This window comes from Helianthus annuus, chromosome 11 (assembly GCF_002127325.2).
Source record: "Helianthus annuus cultivar XRQ/B chromosome 11, HanXRQr2.0-SUNRISE, whole genome shotgun sequence".
Taxonomy (NCBI): Eukaryota; Viridiplantae; Streptophyta; class Magnoliopsida; order Asterales; family Asteraceae; genus Helianthus; species Helianthus annuus.
In genome coordinates this window covers 2,459,503-2,481,784 of record NC_035443.2, presented here as the reverse complement: position 1 = coordinate 2,481,784, position 22,282 = coordinate 2,459,503, and the positions used below count along the sequence as shown (strand labels likewise).

The window sequence follows — 22,282 nt, the reverse complement described above, 5'->3', positions numbered from 1 at the left end:
ATACCAACCCGGTTATTAGGCCAAAATACACTAATGTTTCGGCCCATTGAATAATCAGGAAATTTCAAATCATAACCTATTGGATATTCACCTAACCGAATCTAAAGGGGTAACCAATGATGCTTGTATAACCTAAGTGAATTACATTTAACAATATACAATTGATTAGTGACATCAAAAGACACAATGTAACAGAGGCATCAAAAGGCACAAAGCATCAGGGGACATCATCATCTTCCATGGCAATGCACAAAGTCAACATTTGAGGTTTTGTTTAAGAAACATCATCATCATCACGTGGCCAGTGGCCACCATATTCATTGTTATTGGATATCTAAATTATCAACTTCTAACAACAATCAAAGCATTCACCAACCTAGGAAATCACACCTTAATTCATGTATACATCGCCCAACAGTCATTCACTCTACCCGAGAATGTTATATCATGCGCTACTGATCCACATGCATAATCACACCATAATAATCAATTATATTTCGAACTCTTGTTTGCACAATTCCAAACATAGATTTACATGCACAGATTAACATGCACCCCTTATAATATTCATCTTCTTTTCGGTTTTACGAGACCCATATAACCACTTTAAATCATTATACTCAAAACAGAATTATATCACACCTTTGTTATCGTTTACAAGAAATTTATCAGAAACACCAATTATACACACATAAAGGAATCGAGAGGCTATACTAACCAGACGATAAACAGAACAAGGCACAAGAGGTGATCCCTAAAAGAAGAACTTCGACCGAGAGGGGGGGGGGGCTTCTCCTGCCGCGCACAAACTTGGAAGAATAGGGTTTTGTTTTGAGTCCTTGTGGTAGAAGTAACATGTTACGCATACATATTTATCATTAGCTTGGGCGGTTTATCTTTGGCCAAAGTAATGGGCTTAGGCCCAAGTAAATGGCTGCCATTTCTAATGATCAAATGGGGCTCGGATTGGGCAAGCATGACAAATGTAATACCTGGCCCAAAGCATCAACAACCGGCCCAAGGTGGTTTACGGACAATTATAGTCTTGGCAGCCCAAACACTAGTTATGTGCTACAACGAAGCCCACACGCATAATCACTCACAAACTTCAAAATCCTGAGCGATTAACAGATTCACTAAAATAAACGATATGCAAGGAAGTAATACTGGCGAGGAATAGGAATCACAAGAAAATAAAGTTCAGGTTGTCACAAGAGGATCCACAGGCGGATCTTAAAACTTAATTATTGTTCAACAGACTTTAGACGCCTAGAACTTGCAAGATTCCTTATTAACGCCCTGAGCAGCTTCCAGCCTATTACGTACTTGTACCTGTCACTTAGACTTTGGAAAATACGTCAGTTTTCACTGGTAAATACACTCAACTGACTCATTTGAAAAGAGTTTATGAAAATTGGTTTAGGCGCACAAGGCACAAAACTATTTTGACACTCGATTAAGATGCACAAGGCAAGATTAATCTTTTATACTTGGGACAAACTATATCTCATGTTATCAGTTTTACATAACTTGCTCTACATGCGGGGCCCGGTCCTATGCCGGTTCAAGATTAACCGACACACCACTATTCCCCTATTGGGAATCCCATATTGGGTCTAATCAAATAATAAGCATGAAGCATCTGTCAGGTGTATGCCTACACCCCGTGCTTAGGTCGTGGCCATTGCAATTAATGAGTCAAGGATATCCAGGACACGGTCGCATTAGCCCCCAATGTTTCAGTCAAGCAATACGAATTAAAACAGGTTATTTGGATTTCCCGACACATTGGTCTTCGAATCCCATACCTGACCATGCGGTATTTATATTACCGTATCCCAAGCCCGTAATAGGGAAAATAAGTTAAGAGTATTTACCTGAGCTAGCTCCTGTCTTAAATAGCAAGAATTATAATAACTCAGCCGTATTCACTTAAGTAAGCGTAGGTACAATTTACCGGAAGGCTCTAGTCTGGAACGATGGTATAAATAACCAATTAGAATACTAACGGGTCTTTAATTAAGCCTAAGCTTAGACCGGTTAGTTTTAAGGAAATATACGGTTCAAGCGCAAGATTAAGCGAAGACCGGATAGAACGTGATTTAGACCCGACAAGTCTGAATACTTGTATAATATGGGTATACAAAATACATTCTGGATTTTGAGACAAAAATGATAACGTTTGACCCGTTTCGGTCAATTTATGCAAACTAGTTACATAAACTGAACCGAGCGCTAAAAGAGCGTTACGGGTAGGCAAATGAGTCATATGCAAGTTCCCTGAGATAATATGCTTTAAATATGACATAATATCAGTAAGTTATGTTCTATGTTGCCCGGAATAATTTTAAACTCAATTTATGCCTTATAAGGGCGTTTTGGTCATTTAAAATAGAGTAAATTACAAGTTTTGTCCTTTACGTTTACATCAAATTGCAGGCGCTGTCCTTTTGGCTAAAAGTTTACAGGCGGTGTCCTTAACCTTTCAAAATCTTGCACGTTTTGTCCTTTAAGCCAAACCTGGTTAGAAATCTCAGTTAATTCTTGTCATGTGCAATGCACATGAGGGTAAAATGGTCATTTTACAACCCTTTTTATTCCCCCATTTTATCCAAATCCAAAACTAATTTAAAAACAACCATAGATTAATCAAAATCACTCAACCCTGTTCCCCAAAAACTCTGGTGAACCTGCCGGCATCATTTGAGCACCGGTGGAAGGTAACAATTTTGTTTCCCTCTCGGTTTCTGCCCTTCATATATTACACTCGGACACATGTTAGATTTGATAGGACTTACTTATCGATGTATACCTCCGGCGACTGAAACTTTGTTGGGGAAGATGACACGGTTGAGTGTTTCTTCTTCACCCACTGGTTCATTATATTTGTTTGAAGTATCAGGTTCTTCACTCATGAATTTTGTATACATATAAATAGAGTTGACATACCTAGTAATAAGTTAAATATGTACTCTGTTTTAATAAAGTTAATATGGAGTTGTAGAGATTTGAGCGAAGATCTATATTTAATAGTCATAAAGGTTTTCATAAATCAACTTTACTTCAACAAACTTTTCAAATAGTACTATGTCAGCATGAATTTCCAAAGGGCATTGCAGGTATCGATTTTTTCTGCTTTACATTCATCACTAAGGTAATTAATTTCTTCCTCTAGGTTTCAGTTATCCGAGCAAAATTACTCAACGTTCTCTCTAATCGATAATCTCTTGGTACGAATCGATCATGTCTAGTTGTTTTGAAACGAGATCTTCAAATTTGTGTGCTGCTTGCGGGGAATAATTACTCAACTATTTTGTGTGATGATTTTGATTGTGAAATCTGTTATTTTCTTTGATCGTAATTGGTTAATTAGCAAGCTTGATGAAACGAGATCATCACTTTTGTCGATGATGATCGGTACCGGTGTTCTGGATATCACCGTAGTATCATCTTCTTTGTTTTTGTTTTTATCTGTGTTGTGGTGGTTCCAAAGGGCCAGTGAGGATTATAACTTATAAATAGGGAATAGAAAAGGTTGAGAGGGAAAAAGACCATTTTACCCTCATGTGCATTGCACATGATAAGAATTAACTAAGAATTCTAACCAAGTTTGGTCTAAAGGACAAAACGTGCAAGATTTTGAAAGTTTAAGGACACCGCCTGTAAACTTTTGGTCAAAAGGACAGCGCCTGCAATTTGATGTAAACATAAAGGACAAAACTTGTAATTTACTCTTTAAAATATTATAAAAGAGTAAAATTAGAAATCTGAGTTTCGGGTCTGGTTCACACAGTAAATATACTTTATTTAACATATTATATCAGTAGGGTATGACCCATATACCAAACTTAACATTTAAAAACAAACTATGCACCGAAGGGGTATTTTAGTAAATTCACAAGGGCTAAAAATGCCAAAACTGGAAATCTGAGTTCATATACTTATACTTACTGTTATTGTATGAAAATATACTAATTACATCAGTAGGTATAAGTCTTATATGTTTAAAATGGATATAACGCTTACTATGCGTTAAAAACGCTTAAAATACGATTTAAAGGCGTTTCCGGGTTTTCAAAAGAAAACTGAGATTTTCATATTTCCAGAATACTTAAAATACTTTATTTAACATATAAAATCAGTAGAAAAAGGTTTCGGGTCAAAAGAACGTATAAAACTCATTTTATGGCTTAAACGGTCAAAACCGACATAAGCCGAAATAACTAAGCGATCTAAGATACGATCAGCCAAAAATTAAATAAAAATCATCAAAAATCCCAAAATATTATATAACATCAGTGGGTAAAAATTTTTATACCAAAACGTGGCCTGAAATGGGTTAGACGCAAAATGCGCCGATTATGTAATAATAAGATATAGTTTTACGCTATTGGCCATAACTCAAAATCTGGACCACCAACTGGTCACAAATTTTCGGTGCAAGTTTATATATTAGAAATAAAGATTTCTACTCTTTCACTTTTCCAAAAATCACGTTTTATATCAAAAAGGGCAAAATAGTCAACTTTATGCATAAATCGGAAACATGCAAATGAATCGGCTAAGCATAGACTCAAGATCAAAAATTCCAGAGAGTTTTACCAAATTAAAAATGGTTCAAAAATATGCTCTAATACAGATCTCAAGATGCATGCACGGATCCGAATCGATAGTCTACGAAAAAGTCAATTTATAAGACTTTTGGTTCCGATTCGTATTTATTCTAAAGATTGTCGAGTTGATTATGATAAAACACATTCTTACATACATTATAAGTTATTTATGATGATCAAACAGATTGCATGTCCTCTACATTACCATTTGAGCTATTTTTCGCAAAAAACGATTTCTGTTGACTTTTTAGAAACAACTTTGACTCGACAATTAGCATGCTTAGAGTGGGAATCAGAGAATACCCTTTTGAGGGTTTGTTTCCCACATAAATACCAACATATCAGTGGTTTCAATTTGAGAAATGACAGAGTAAAACTCGTTTAATCGAAAAGTCAAATTATAAGAACAACGGTTTGACTTTTAACAATTAATCTAAGCAAGAACGAATTATAGACTGATATAGAAGCTTACAAAGGTCCTAATGAAGCTTAGATAACACTAGGATGCTGCCTTGTCGATCAGAATTGCTCCAGAAGCTCTTGAGAGGTTTTGCAAGTTTGTATGATCTTGTTACTATCACAAGTGCCTCACAAATGAGAACAATTGATCTAATTTATGGCAATTCAGATGTTGTAGAGAGCTTCTCAGTAGCCTAGGCATGCAAGACCACCCATTGGAGCATTTTGGAGGTGATATTAGCTGGTATCCACTTCAAATTCGGACCCAAAATGGTCATTTTCGCGAAACTCTGCTTCTGATAGTCCCACGCGGCCCGCTTGGGCATGTCCAGGCGGGTCGCCTGACCTGCTGATCAGCCAAACAACTTTTAAACTTGGCAGCTTTGGTCCCTGTCCTTGCACGCGATGTTTCGGCTACTTATTTTGACTCGTAAACCCCCAAACTTGGTTTCTAAGAACCTTGGGACATTTACCAACATGGTAATGTCCTCGGATAACTTTGCGCTCAACCGAAAAGCCATGAAATTCGACGTTGACGCTTTTGGTCCTTCAAGTACGGTTTTGGCCATAACTTTTTCATACGTTAACGAAACTTCATGAAATTTTTACCACATATTCTAGTGAGTATATTTTAGCATTATAAAGCTTCGGGTCTGCCAAAAGTTCACTCAGAGGTATAAATTAAACATGTTGACACTTTTGGCCCATATAGTTTGCAATACTTCACTTTTGTGTAATTTCCGCGTCGTATGATCCATGAACCATCCGTTTAAGGTTATAAACATTATGTAGGGTTATCATAGAGTCTATTTATCCATTGTTGACACTTTGGACCCTTACGTTCCATAGTTTCCACCGTTTGTCACTTTTAGTCCCTCTAAAGTATGTTTTCACATACCGGGACCTTATGACACGTGTCAAGACATTATTGGACGAAATTTTTCGAGGTGTTACAATTAATCAGCAGGCAGTCAACAGTGGTCAAATCTAGTCCAAATTGGCCAAAAATTGGTAGCAGCCTAGCAATTACGGCCAGATTCTTGAACAAAATTTATAAATTCTCACAATTAATCCTATTTACTTGAAAATATGGGTCGAAGAAGGTGTTAAAACATGTTCACTTAAAAAATGCATATGAAAATAAGTGTGTTTACACATAAAACTAAAAATTACATATATAGTCCCAATCCGCTTAATCACGATTAATCATTAGTCAGTATTCTACCGACCGACTAACGCCTAGCGACTTTTAGAACATTTATCTTAACTTTACTAAGTTATGTATATACTATACTATATATATAAATCATATAAAAACAAAGTTCAATTAGGTATCTTGAATGAATGGATAAAAATAATGAAAATTATAGTGTCCACTAATAAAATGAAAAGAAGAAAGAGTGATTATATATCGCCCATTTGCGTAATCATAGTGAATCCATTGACTAGTGGCACACCTTTGGTGCTTTGTGCATGCTAGTGATTAGTGAAGTGGCTTCTTTGGTCGGTCAAAATATGGGCCACTCAAAAACCCTTTAATATTTTTGGTTAACATCTTAACCATTCGTCCCATTCGTGTGTAGAAAGGTGTAGATTCTCATATTTTTTATACACCATAAATTAAAGTTACATGTTATCGAACATTTTATAACAAATAAAAACAAAACATCGAAAGGATTTTAAAAAAAAAAAAATTCAGTGTTTCTATATATAAATTTGCTAAAAATCTGAATTTGACTTTTTTTTTTTTATAAAAAAATCTCTTCGGCGCTTTTTTTGTTACAAAACGTTCAACAACATGTAACTTACATTCCCTAATTTTTTTTAGAGAAAAACAATTTGTTACATAATTCAAGTGGGTTTTCTTTCTATCCCTCCCCTATATATATGATCCTCCCCCCCCCCCCCCCAAATGGTCGAACTCACATAACCCCACTCACCTCACGAATCGGTGAAAAAGAAGTGTAGATTGAACAATAGCGACCATGGAGTGGCGAGGACATGGCTCCCTATAGTAGAGCATGATTTGTCCCACCGTTCCACCTTTTTTTTTGGAAATGACATGGCCTCTACACTGGACCGAAACTTTCGATGGCTTGTATGACAGACATTGAAGACCACATACAACATATTGGTGGCGTTTGATGAACATAGTGGTCGTTCATGTGTTGATGAGGAATGCTTAAGATATTAATAGTAGAGATTAGAAAAACCCAACTTTTGTTGTCGAAATTCATGGCGGCCGAATGAAGAGATTTGAGAGGAGTAGCGTTATGGGGTCGATTAGGGTTTTGAGCGTTCATATAATGAGTTAAAATACCTGAAATTTTTTATGGAGAGTAATTGCAGAAAAAGAAATAAAAAAACGTGCTAGTAATATTATAGAAACTTAACTGGTAGTTTGCTGTTTATTAGCGCCTAGTACCATTCGTGTTACTTGGTAGTGAATTGTAAAGGTCAAAGATGTAGGTTTTCACAAACTTCGGTACCACAACTGCAACATGAACATACCACGTAGACTATAGATACAATTCTTTCCATTTTTATTTCATAAATCATGAGTTTTCTTTAAACGTTGACATAAATCTTGATTATAAATGATGTATCTAACTAGTTATAACTGTACATCTAACTTCTTCAATTCAAAAATACGTCTAAACCAGTTACAAAAGTGTGTTTAACTCCACTAAAACATTGCGTATAACGTCACGTCCAAGTTTCCCGTATCTAAAAATTGAACAAAATGGGTATATATAAGATATTTTTCAAACTTTATTCCTTAATTTGAAGAGTTAAATGCTATTTTAGTCCACGTGGTTTGGGCCATTTTACTAGTTTAGTCCAAAGGTTTTATTTTTTGCATGTGGATAAAAAAAGTTTCACCGTTGCCATTTTAGTCCACTGGATTAACTTCATCCATTTTTTTTTGTTAGCAAGAAGGGCAATTTGTTCATTTTATATGTAATTCTGTTAACTAGAAGGGTAATTCGTCCATATATATTGACCGAATTGCCCTTCTCGTTAATAGAAAAATGGATAAGGTTAATCCAGTGGACTAAAATGACAACGGTGAAACCTTTTTGAACCCACAAGCGAAAATTGAAACCTTTGGACTAAACTGGCAAAATTTGCTTAAACCACAGAGATTAAAATGGCATTTAACTCTAAACTAAATATTAAAATATAATATTATAATATTATATAATTCTAAAATAAATAAAGTTAGATAAATATAAAAATACTTTTTCAAAAGAGGAAAAATAGAGACGTTACTCTAAAGGTTTGTTAACACTAGTTGTATACAAAAGCATGATCACACACTTCTTCTTCTTCTTCTTCCTATATATATATATAAACACCAACACTCAATCTACCCAACTCAAACCCTCAACAACAATGGTGGTTCGGATGATGAAGTGGAGCCCATGGCCCCCACTCTCATCAACCAAATTCCAAGCCACCATTGTTGTCAACACCCTCCAAGGCTTGCCGGACAAAACCACAACGAAATTGGGTGTTGAAGTTGAGTGGAAAGGGTCGGTTAAGTCGAAGAACAATCGGATCGGTTTTAAAAGGGGTAGTAATAATAAGGTGAAGAGGGGTTTCACGGAAGAGAGATTGGTAACAGATGATGGGGTTGTTGAATGGAATGAAGAGTTTGTTGCGGTTTGTGATTTGGTGGGGTTTGGAGATTGTTTTCATCGGTGGGATGTTGCACTCAAGGTGTTTGATGTAAGTCCTCAACCAACTTTCTGTTTATTTTTTTTATTTTTTTTGGCTGATTATTGTTGAAGGGTGTTCATTATTCGGTTAGAAACCGATTAATCAAATTCTTTTTCAGTTATTCTGTTTGTTTGCTTTGGTTTGGTTTTCAGTTGCGACGATATAAAATCCAAAATCGAATAACTGCATCGATGAACACCCAGTGGCCTAGTGGTGGAGTGACTTTGGTTCTCCAATGGAGACCCAAGTTCAATTCCCATTGGTGCCACTTTGGTGGCCACCGACACCCGCTTTAAAGCCGGACCGAGGACACTCGAGGTCTCGGGTTCGAAACATGTTTCTTACCCCTCTTTGATGGCTATGGGTATTTGCCGCCAGGGATCCTTGTCGGGTGGTGAACTGGGAAGGGAGATCCCTTCCGCGGTCAGGGGTACCGTGCAACTACCCTAATTAATGCAATTAGAATATAAAACGGTTTGCTTTGGATTTGATTATTTCTTGCTTTACTATCTTTGGGTTTTTTTTCTTTTTTAAATATATGTGGTAGGAATTTTTTTTGAACGGTAAATTTGGATCACTGACGGACCACTGCCACTAGCAGAACCACCCGATCATATCCATCTCTACTAGAAATAATGCCTATACACCAATTCAGGAGGAAACCCAATAAATCTAGGAAAAACCCCCTTGTGGGAATCGAACCTAGGATCTAATGGATCCTAAGCCTTATCCCACCCCCGAGATGCCATTTCTGAGGAGGAAATTTATGAACATTAATTGAATTAGTCATAATCACATAATGCAAAAAATGATTGCAAAATTCTTAATATAATTAGTTATTTAACTTATTAATTTCTTGTCATATCGGAATTTGATAGAATTATGTTTCCGAAAAACTAGAATCCAACGATTGGTTAGAGTTTCTTAGGTTTTCGTCAAGCGGAGACTAGTTTTTAGATCGAGTTTGGTCCTTTTCTTTTTCACTACATATATTAAAGCTTTCAATATGAATGATCAAAGAAAGGTGAAGGTTGACTCTAAAAGGATGATCAATGAATCATTTTTTGGTAGTGGTTCATTTTTTTTTGAACGGCAAATTTGGATCACTGACGGACCACTGGAGTATCATCGTACCACCAGCAGAACCCCCCGATCATATCCATTTAGCTGTGAATTTGAGTATCTGAGTTTATGCGTCAAATAATGATGTCCATTTTGGGTGTGGAGACTAATCAAAAAGCATATTCCTTTTTTTAGTGGTAGCTTTGGGTTGTTGGGAAACTTAGTGGTTATAAGTTATAAGACATATACCTTGAGCCTTTGTGGTGTTTACTTTTTTTGAACTCTCAATGGGTCGTGCTTATCATCCCAAACCAACCCCCCCCCCCCCCCACACACACACACGGGTCGCATCGCTTACACGCCCCTATACATCTTTTTATACCCCTGAATAAAAGTGCATATGTCCTCCATATACTTTTTTTACGCCTGTATACGTAGGAAACATGAGGGGGGGGGGGTTATGACAAGCACGCGTACCTTCATAATTTAGTTATTATGTTAAACACTAAGTTATATGTTTCAGTTATTATTGCCATAATCCCATCTCCATTGCAAAAAAGAAAACATTTGACTAATGATCAAATATAAAAAAATATAAAATAATAACCCTTAACACGACAGAATTCAAAAAAAAAAAACTTATGACTCCGATAATCCCATCGTTATGTTATAAGAATTACTAATTCACAACAGATTTATGTTATGCACACACCACAAAGAAAATGTTTAAACATTTTTGGATTTTGATGTTTTTAGGGCCTAAACCATGGAACGAAAAGACAGAATCATATTGTTGCCACTGGATCATTGAACCTTGCTGAATTTGCTTCTATTGAGCACGAAAAGACCCCGATAAATATTCATCTGTCTATGCCTGATAGCACAGAGTGTAGTCCTATACTCTCTGTAAGTACCTTCTAAAAAAGTTATTATTATTTTGAGTTAATTACTGTTTTCGTCCCTGTGGTTTGTCAAAACTCACTATTTCAGTCCATTAGTTTAAAAATTGCGATTTCAGTCCCTGTGGTTTCACTTTCGTAACCATTTCAGTCCACCTCGTAACCATTTCAGTCCCTATACTAACAGAATAAATGGATTGAAATGGTTACGAAAGTAAAACCACAGGGACTGAAATGGTTACGAAAGTGAAACCATAGGGACTGAAATCGCAATTTTTAAACTAATGGACTGAAATAGTGAGTTTTGACAAACTACAGCTACGAAAACAGTAATTAACTCTATTATTTTTCAATGTTATACATTTATACCATGCAGCTATGCTCAATAGAGGTGGCAAAATGGGTGGGCCGTGGGCGGGTAATCGGGTAACAGATCACAAGGATAATATTTTGGGATCCATTATTGCATTGGAACTGATCTAAAATACTTTTGTCTAAACCTGTTAATGTTTATATAGAGTAAAGTACACGGATGGTCCCTGTGGTTGACCAAAATATTGGATTTGGTCCCTAGCTTTCCAAAAGTACACGAATGGTCCCTGTGATTTGCACTTTGTAACGCATTTAGTCGCCGGCTTTTTTCAAAAGTACATGGATTTGTTAGCTGGGGACAGACTTGGACATGTTAAAACCTTTAGATTTGTTTAGCTGAGGACTGAATATGTTACAAAGTGCAAACCACAGGGACCATCCGTGTACTTTTGAAAAGCTAAGGACCGAATCCAAAATTTTGGTTAACCACAGGGACCATCCGTGTACTTTACTCTTTTTCTATGTAAATTTTGGTTAACCACATGGACCATCCGTGTACTTCAATCTAGTTAATTACTGTTTTCGTCCCTGTGGTTTGTCAAAAATCACTATTTCAGTCCATTCGTTTAAAAATTGCGATTTCAGTCCCTGTGGTTTCACTTTCGTAACCATTTCAGTCCACCTCGTAACCATTTCAGTCCCTGTACTTACAGAATAAACGGATTGAAATGGTTACGAAAGTGAAACCACAGGGACTGAAATGGTTACGAAAGTGAAACCACAGGGACTTAAATCGCAATTTTTAAACTAATGGACTGAAATAGCGATTTTTTACAAACCACTGGGACGAAAACAGTAATTAACTCAATTTTTTATTTTACCGGTTTGACCCAATAGATATCTAACATAATCTGTTTGACCTGCAGATATCACTCAGCCTAGTAGAACTAAAGGATGCACACAACGTTACCGAACTAACACAAAGATCTATGAATGGAGATGAGCCCGTGGGTCTTAAAGCCGGTTTAAAAAAAGTCAAAATCTTTAAAGTAATAATCGCTAAACACCGGGCCAAGAAAGCATGTCGTGAAGAAGAAGAAGACAGTGTTGGAAAAAGCTCAGTCAAAACCGACAGTTCAGATTATCCGTTTGACACAGACTCATATGATGGATCAGATGGAATTGATTCTGAAGAAATCGATTATTCGGATCCTAATATCAAAAACTCTTTCGGGTATGGAACTTTGGCGTATGCAAATCATGCGGGTGGATTATCTTATTTCAAGTCAAATGGTCGTGAAGACGAGGATATGTTATATTTCCTTAGTCATAATAAAATAAAAAAAACAGATGAGTCCGGTGAATTTGTATCGAATGATCGGTCAGAAAGTCAAATACCGAAAAGAAGCATATTTCCATGGAGAAAAAGGAAGTTGAGTTTTAGATCTCCGAAAGTCAAAGGAGAGCCGCTTTTGAAAAGGGACGTTGGTGAAGGAGGGGATGATATTGACTTTGACCGTCGAATGTTGACCTCATCAGACGAGTCGTCACACGGGGTAATTTTTCTCATTTTATTTAGACGAGACAGTCTTAACGCCATGGGCGTAGCTTAGAAGGTGCCGGGGGGGGGGGGGGGGGGGGGCGACCCCCCGACCTTTTCGTTCAGTAGTGTTATATATGTAGCTTTCGTATAGAAATTTTTGGGTATATACGTTTTCGACCCCCCGGTTCTATAGAGATTTTTGGGTATATACGTTTTCGACCCCCCCGTTATTCGGGTCAAGCTTCGCCACTGCTTAACGCATTTATGTTTAAACGTTTTTTCTCATCAACTTTTTTTTTTTAATAACATGACAGTGGAACAGAAGTGACGACGACTCAACAACTAGTAGATCTTCGATATCCGAATTTGGAGACGATAGTTTCATCATAGGCACATGGGAAAACAAGGAAATAACAAACCGAGACGGAAACATGAAGCTTGCAACCCAAGTTTTCTTTGCTTCAATTGATCAAAGAAGTGAAAAAGCATGCGGTGGAAGCGCCTGCACTTCATTAGCCGCTACAATCGCCAATTGGCTCCAAAATAACCGCCACCAACTGCCCATAAAATCAGACTTTGACACCCTGATTCGCCAAGGCTCGTTAGAATGGAGAACCCTGTGTGAAAACGAAGAGTATATAAAACGATTCCCGGATAAACATTTTGACCTAGAAACCGTTCTTGAATCCAAGACCCGTAATTTTGAAGTCGTACCCGAAAAATCTTTCGTTGGTTTCTTTCAACCTGAAGATGGCGGGTTTGACTTTTTAGATGGCGCTATGTCGTTTGACAACATATGGGATGAGATAAGTCAAACTTGGTCAAACCGTACTAACGACATAGAGCCGGTGGTTTATATTGTTAGCTGGAATGACCATTTTTTCATATTGAAAGTTGAAAAGGATGCTTATTTTATCATTGACACCTTGGGGGAGAGGCTGCATGAGGGGTGTAGTCAAGCATATGTGTTGAAGTTTGACCAAAATACTAGAATTCAACAAAAGTCAAAGGAGAGAGAGTTGATAGTGTCCGAAGGTAAAGAATCGTGTAAAGAGTATATTAAGAGCTTTTTAGCTGCAATCCCGTTAAGGGAATTGCAGGCGGATGTGAAGAAAGGGCTGATTTCGGCCTCAAGCCCGATTGCTCATCATAGGCTGCAAATAGAATTTCATTACACCGAGTGTTTGCAGCCTGTGACTGGTGAGTTCTCGTTATCCTGATAATAATAATAACACTTTTTGATTGTTATTATGCTATATGTATATGTATGTATGTACGTATGCATGTATGAATGTATGTACGTATGCATGCATGTATGTCTGTACGTACGTATGTTTTGGTATTCTTACGACGTATTTCCTTTTTGTACCTTACAATGTAAAATGACCCCATAAGAAAGTATTCAAATGAGTTAAAATAATAAAATTTTAATTTATAATTATTATATGTCCAATTTATTTATCTTGTCTAGTTTGTGAGACCCTTAACCAACCTAAGTTAAGAATGAAATCTTTGTGCATAAGTAGTTGTTATGAGGTCAATTGATGATCTAAAAGACTAATTTAAAAGGATACAAGTTGAATCTTGGTTCAGTATGCACCCATTTTCTTTATCTCTTGTAAAAGAACGCATTTGAGGAGTGCAGTAGCCAAACACAAAAGAAAGTCGCCGTTTCAAAAAAAAAAAAAAATCTCAATCCACCACCGTATGCACACATTTCTTCCAAATCACCTCTCTTACGTTATCACCCATATAATTATGTTGGTAAATTAATTTGCAACTTGAATCGCGCTTAGAAGCATCATGTAAATGTATGATCCGAGATGAGCTCGCCCGTTTGGCTCGCTCAAGTTAGTTAAGCCATTTAAGAGGCCCAACGATTATTTAAAGAGAATTACATCGACTTTTGTGGAGAAAAAAATATAATTTTTTTAAATGGCCAACGAATAAATGCTCGGCTATCTCGGGTAACTCAATGCCGTGACTGTAAACAACGTTGGGTAGCCTAGATCCACCATCTCCAGTTCCGGCGAAAACCCGGCGCCCGAAGACCACTGTGGTTAGGATCGGATTCGAATTTGAGAGTTATTACCAATATACAATTGGTAGAAACTAAGTGTGAATAGTGGACGAGCTCGGTAGCGGTACCGAAAATACCGGTACTGAAATTCGCCAAATGTGGGTACCAGTACTGAAAATGTTCGGTATGGTATGTACCAGTACCAGGACGATATACGGTACTGGTATTTGAGGGTAAAATTCGGTAAAATACCGGTACCGTTGTCGAAAACATCAAAAAATAAGTACCGATTCGATACAAAAAAATCGTTACCTATACCAAGTACCAACTACCAAATACTCATCCTAATGAACAGGCCACTAAGAAATGAACCAGTGAGCAATTAAAAGGACTTCACGTCGGTTCTGTGAATTAATTAATAACAAGACGACAAAGCTCTTGGATTGGGCTAAATGGATTGGGCTTTGGTTTAGTTATTCATTAAACTTTTATGAACTGTTATGCTTAGTATTCGTTCATCATAAATAATTGAATAGTTATGCATTTTGATAAGTAGGTTCTAATTTATATGAATCATTGTTTGATTTTTCGATGTGTAGTAGATGTCATGTTAGTGTCGTTTAATATGGTTCGTGTCTAAAGTTAATCAATCAATGCAAGTTATGTATATGTAACCCATCATATACATTATATCAAACAAAGTGGTAAATTTTTGGGTATACACATTTTTGACCCCCTGGTTTTATAGAATTTTTTTGGTATAATTCGTTTTCGACCCCCCGCTCGGAAATTTCAAGCTTCGCCAGTGGTCGGCTACCCCCACTATGCTGCGCCTCAGATCAAAGATCGAGTTAGTAATCCAACTTTATTGAAAGACAGTTATGTTAAGCATTTAAACGTGTGTTAATCATAGGCCTGTGATTTGTTTCATTTTGGTGTGCTTGATTCTAGCGTCGATTCAGCAGATGATTTATAGTACGCCACCGGTTCATGCCCAATACACCCGATTTAGTTTAGTTAAAGATCAAACACCACATGGATGGTGCTCTACGTCAGTAGTAGTATCAAGATAATAAGCTACGTCTATGTATGCGATTAAACATTAATATTGATTAAGTCTTGCGTCTAAGTAAACAAACCAGAATTCAAAAGTGATTGCTTGTTTCTTGTCAATATTTTTTATCTTACTTGGGCCAAGTTTTATGTCCAAATGCATTGGGCTGCTCTATTGATGGGTTGAGTCCATTTTGTTAAATGGTGTATATGACTACTGACTAGTGGGCTTGAAAAGTCTGGAGAATAGTATACTGATTATTAAATAATTAAATTTATTAAAAACAAACTAGAAAACAATGTCGACATGTTTTTTTATATCTAAGTTATTAAAAACAGAAAACTAAGGTCTCGTTTTTTCATTGTATTTTTTTTCATGGAAAAAACAAGTTTGAACACTTTCTATTTTCATGGAAAAAACAAGTTTGAACACTTTCTAATTTCAATATTTTTTCATAACTATTTTATATTTTTCATATTATACAACTAAACTCACTCTTGATTTATGTATTTTAATTAAAACATAATGGAATGGGATCAAATACAAACACTTAAGTTTGTAAGAACCATAAGAACCAATACATAATTGACAAGTGTCCATCAATAAAAAATTAGTTTAGGGGTAATTTAGACTTTTTGACCATATTTATTTATAACTAATTAAAAATAATTACAAAAAATATAATCAGCACAACACTATATAATTAGCACAACATCATTAATCGTTCTTCATTATCAGCACATCGTCCTCGAATCGTTCTCCATTATCAACATAAACGACATTAGCACAACATCTTCAATCGTTCTCCATTATCAGCACACCAGATGTGCTGATTATATCTACTTTTGGTGTTTGTTTGTATTATTTTGTAATTAACACATAATCAGCACCTTATTAGCACAAATATAAAACACCTTTTGTTAACTTTTTTTAAAAAACACTTTTATAAATACAAAAAGGTATAGCAATATGGTACTCATATTAAAGATAAAAAAATACTTGATTTTATGGTATATATTTTAAAAAAAAATAATGAAGTATATAAAAGTTATTTTAGTTTAAAAAACCTTGGTGGAATTTGTATTTAATAGAAAATGGTCAAATGACTAGCAATTTTACAAAATTACCCCTAATTTGTTAGTAGTAATTTTTAATTATAAGAGTTTTATTTATAATCAATATCAACCTTTGATTTAAATTAACAATGGTTCAGATCTGTTCTTACGGTTCTTATAATTAGCACTGTTTGTACAGGATCTCAACCCAAAACAGGAAAAACATAATCATACATAATTGCTATCGCTGAAACATAATCAATACCAGAGCAAAACCAATGAAAACCACCAATATCTACCTACTTTAATCAAGGTTGTAAAACTCGCTCATCGCTAGCCGGCCGGTAGGTAAATATTTTAAGCAGAAAAGTTTTAATCCTCGACCTATTTTTTAGGTATACAAGATTAATCGCTGGAATCTACATGGTTTGGTTGGAAACTGGCTGAAATTTAGAGGTTTTGGCAGGAATTTATAGGGTTTGGCCGGATCTGGCCGAAATCGCTGATTTTTGGCCGGCTGACTAGGGTCGATTAGGTCCAGCTAGGTCTGACTAGGGCCGACTACCAATTAATGGACCGATGAACGAAATAATAATCATTGACTGACCGACTAACGATTAATCGCCGACTAGTCCCAAATTTTACAACACTGCTTTTACTAACTATCCTATTTTTAAGACCTTTCTAACTCGTTTCTAAGACTTGACCAGCCTATTAGAACTGATTTTTAAAACATTGCCAATTATTTATTTCATTAATCTATTTGTTCTTTGCTTCACACAAATCAATTGGGGAGGGTGAGGGGGTTGGGTTTTACAGAAAAAAAAAAGCACACAAGAGAAAAGAAAAGCAACATCTCTCTCTTCACTTTGTTTCTTTTCTTTTTATCTCAATGACCAAATAATCATTAAAAGCATCATCATTACATATCCAAGATCTCTGATCAAAACATTCCTCATTTAACTTTTGTCTTTCATGCCCTTTTTGACTGGTCTTCTATGTTACCCAAACATTCTACACACACAAAACCCCACATCTATCTTTAAATCCTTGGATCCCTCAAAATCATAAAATCCAAATCATGAAACTAAAGATAGATATGATTATCCCCTACTTGTGGCCGGTCTAGTGGTAGAAGGTTTGGATTTTTCAATAGAGACTCAAGTTCAATTCTCACTTGTGTCATATTGGGGTGGATTTAGGCAGTGAAGGATTTGGACGAGACCTTGTGTGAGGTTGTCAGTTCGATTCCCAAGCCCAACTGGGTTTTCGTCCCACCGTGTGTTACGCCCGAGAGTTTTACTTTTGTGGTGGCACAACGACTGTCAAGTGTCAGCCGGCGGTATGGTTTCTCGGGGAACGCCCAAAAAAGCCAAAGTTTGAAGCCAGCGTGGGTCCGGTTAAGACAACATAGTCTGGCCAAAATGGGGCAATACAGGACTCTCCGATTTGAAGAATATGGTAACCTTATGCATGAAGTTTACCGTTTAAAAAAAAAGAAAAAGATAGATATGATTCATGTTGTCTGTACTTGTGAACTTCAATGGAAAGATTCCATTAAAAGCATCTGGGTGACAGATCCAAGACAAGCTTCTCCTTACTTTCATGCAAAAGAATCATATATAGAAAGAAAGAAATAACCTTTTATATTTGTGTAAATTTTGTAGTTTAGTTAAAGATATTTCCTTTTACTAATTCACATCAGATGCTGCTGTATTCCTTTGTACATTATGCAGTGGAACTCATACATTGGTTTGGAGTTTGGATTTTTGGTTTCAAAAGAGTTACCTTTCTTTTATGAAAGAAAAATCTTGTAGGAAGCTCTAGCTTTGGAAACTTCACTTGCATGCTATTCTTTTGCACAGAAAATGGGTTGTTCGGGTCGAAACGGGTTCGGGAAATTAGGTTCGCGTCAAACTGGTTGTTTGAAAAAGTGTATTAGTTTAGTTCGGGTTAAAATAGGTTCTCACCAAAATGGGCTTACCTCGAAAATAATCGTTTGGAATAGAAATATCAAGATAGCTTCACCCGCTATATTTGCTTTATGGCGACATATGGCAGGTACCGGCACTAGTACAAAAATAACCCTTTTTAAAACGGTGATCTATACATTTTAAAACGGTTGGACCACCGTTTTAAATTCATATGTTTTAAAAGCTAATGGACCGTTTTAATTAAGACTCAACCGTTTTAAAAGGCTTGCACAAAAAATCACGTTCACAAGTGCTTGTGTAGATTATGAGTGTTTTAAAAAAAAAATGCAACCGTTTTAAAAGTGGTGTTTTTAGATTATGAGTGTTTTAAAAAAACTAATACAACCGTTTTAAAAGGTGGAATCAACCGTTTTAAAAGGTGTTCATGAGTTTCTAAGTGTTTTAAAAATACAAATCAACGGTTTTAAAAGGTTCTTTTATGATTTATGAGTGTTTTAAAAAATCAAAACAACATCGTTTTAGGTTGTTTTAAAAAGTGGTCATTTATGATTGTTTTAAAAAAGAAATATACCCTCTTAAAAATGTTTTTCATCATTCAATTACTGCTAACCATGAGGTTCATGAGGTTATATTATATACAGTAACTAATTATATAATACAATTAATAATTTAAAAGCATTACTAAGCCATTCAAACAAAAATAGATGCATAAATATAAAGGAAATCTGGTTCTTCAAAACATCACACAATTGTTCTAATTTGTCTTTACATAACCCATTAATCCAAGTTTCGGCAAAATAACATCTACTAGAAATCCTTAATAAGTTGACTTGAACCCTCTAGCACACATCCATATTGCTGTGAATTCAACCCCTGCAAAAACAATGACACATTAAAACTTTAAACTTATAACCTGAATGTAGTATTATGTAACTGGAGAAAGAACATGTCAACATCAATAGATCCAAGCTAATACATGGTTTCAAGTTAATTCTAGTTTTATCAACACCAAATCAGTTTATAAATACTCTTATTATTGTGAGTATTAACTATGTCATACAATTAACTAAATAAAACCTTAAACTCGAATCGCTAAACTAACATATTGGACGAAATGCGTTTCGAACTAGACCAAAATTCACGACTATCTGGTCTATAGGATTCCAAATGTACTTAGATACTCAAGGCAGCATGGGATTCACATAATAACTAGAAACCATAATCCTAACGGTCAAATTTAGCTCATTTAAGAATTTACAGCTATTTTACTTTATAATAACTAGAAACCACATTAGATGTGCATAGAACGCATCGGATAGCGAAACTACCAATATATCGACACCCCAAAATCTCTACGCAAGAGACTACATGCTAACAATATCAAATCAAAGTTAAAACTAACCTGATTCTTAGAAGCCAATAGCAAATTGTTTCTTTAAAAATCCCGGTGAATCGTCAGGTAGAATTTGCTCTCTTCTTTACTGCATAATATAATATAAATATATAAGTGGCACTATCACCAGCCAAGGTCACAAGCATACCATATCTATGCTCTAGATTACATATTCATACAAAATAACATGAAAAGAAGATAAAAGCTTACCATGTAATTGCACAAACGTCTTTAATATGTTTTCTACAAATTTGTCAATTTCACACCGAGTAAGGGGCCTAGAATTGTACATCATCTTGAACAAATAAATAAATAAATAAAAGTTAGATTACAATTCAATATGCATTATAGTTCAACATATAAAAGATATAAATATATAAATATACTTACAAGATGTTCTCTGCAAGTCATCAAAAAATCATACATAGCGTACATCACATAATACCCACATTCCCAGGTTCCGCTTTGTTGATGACACTAAATATATTGAATTAACAAGTAACTAGTTAAAAAATATAAATAAACAAAACTTAAAGAAAATGAATAAAAACTTACATTTTCCATTTTCCATGTTATTTTCGTTTTCGTAGCTTTTTCAAATAACTCAGTGATCTTGTAACACGATGCATCTTTTTCCTCATTGCTTGAATCGATAATATGTCCATAGTAGTTTTTATCTACGGGGTTGTGATGAATCATAATTAATGAATAATGACCCCTGCATTATGAAGTTTTTTACAAAAATTAATATGTTAGTTTTTAACTAAATGAAATAAATAAAATCAAGAAAAGTAGCAAAAAAGAAAAAACTAATACCCGGCTAAATATGGTGCCATAAAATATTGTCTTTTCTTATGATACTTCATGACAGATTTAATATGATTTATGGCAAGGTTTTCATTTGCTTCAATTGCATTTAATGCAATATAATGAGGATTAAAATACGCAGTTTTATTCAAGCTGTTTATCTCTCCCAAAGCATATAAATACCTAAAAGCAAAGAAAGAAATATTATAAATTAGTATCACTCACTTATATTTTCATAAAATGTTTCCATAAAATAACTGAACAAAAAATCAATGTACTTACATAATATACCAATTCAAAGTTCCGAGCTCCGCCCATTTGTCAAGAGATAGATTCATTAATTCCTTTATTTCAACGTGCTCAACTTCAGGTTCCTTGTACATTCCGTTTGGCGAAGTAACCGCAACCGTTGCGCTTTCGTTAGCTTTAAGCGCCAATTCTTCTACTAATCTATATATGTTTTCAGGCCGCCTTTTCTTTACCTTTCTCAAAAGTTTAGCGATGTTTGTATTTTTTTTCTTCGGTTTGGAAACAGGTGTTGTACGAACAGGCTCAGTAGACCCACGCGGTGCAAGAACAGGCTCAGTAGAGACAAGCGGTGCAAGAACAGGCTCAGTGGAGACAGGTTGTGTAGGAACAGGCTCAGTGGAGACATGCGGTATAGGAACATGCTCGCTACGAACAGGCCGAGTAGGAGCAGTCTCAATAACTTTAGGATCAGCAACATCCTTGTTATGACTCGGTGGTATTGGAATCTCAATATTTAGCTACATTAACAAATGACATTATCAGACCATTTCTTATAGCTATATATATAGAGAGAGAGAAATAGAATAAAGTGATTACCAAATCCATAAAACTCACTCCAGTGTTAACTTCTTCTTGAAATTCCATGTGTCCTTCGTCAGGCTACATTAGCAAAGAAAATATATTTTATTTCAACTATATGTAAATTATAAGTTATAAAAAAAAACAATTACCGGAGCTGGCATATAACACTCAGAATAGTCGGGTGGTGGTTGTTGATGATAAGCATCTGATTCTTGACGAGAATCAGTGTTTAAAAGCTGTATCATAAAACAAATATTGTTAATATAACAATAAATAAAGTAATATACGGCTACAGTTTCGTAAAAAATATACCTTTATGGCTTTTCTAGGCCATTGAATAAAATTTCCTTGTGTACTACCCATATCAGTTACTTCCTCGGGCTTCATTGTGTGTGGCGGGATTGGATAACCTTTATATTTTTCCACTACACCATCTACATAGATCTTTATGTAATCAACATGCATCGGGTTGTTATCTAAGATCCTATCAGAAGACGGATAAGCTTGCCCATGTCCTAAAATCATGTTGGGGAAGGAATCGTCGAATGGCCATATAAGCTCACAAGTAGTGATTGAC

The 22,282-nt window shown here is 35.6% G+C and overlaps 1 protein-coding gene and 1 long non-coding RNA gene across 2 annotated transcripts; one reads left to right on the top strand and one right to left on the bottom strand.

Moving 5' to 3' along the window:
* The first annotated feature begins 8,406 nt into the window (after positions 1 to 8,406).
* Positions 8,407 to 14,052, top strand: LOC110889147. The gene is made up of 4 exons (XM_022136660.2): positions 8,407 to 8,804; positions 10,614 to 10,763; positions 11,995 to 12,624; positions 12,926 to 14,052. Exons 1-4 carry the CDS (start codon positions 8,469 to 8,471, stop codon positions 13,829 to 13,831), a joined length of 2,022 nt encoding a protein of 673 aa, XP_021992352.1. The 5' UTR covers positions 8,407 to 8,468; the 3' UTR covers positions 13,832 to 14,052.
* Positions 14,053 to 19,462: 5,410 nt separating this feature from the next.
* LOC110891600 lies at positions 19,463 to 20,538 on the bottom strand. The gene is made up of 4 exons (XR_004871892.1): positions 20,458 to 20,538; positions 20,278 to 20,362; positions 20,077 to 20,155; positions 19,463 to 19,547 (listed from the first exon to the last, which is right to left on the bottom strand). It is a non-coding gene; the product is annotated as an uncharacterized LOC110891600 (long non-coding RNA).
* Positions 20,539 to 22,282: the final 1,744 nt, after the last annotated feature.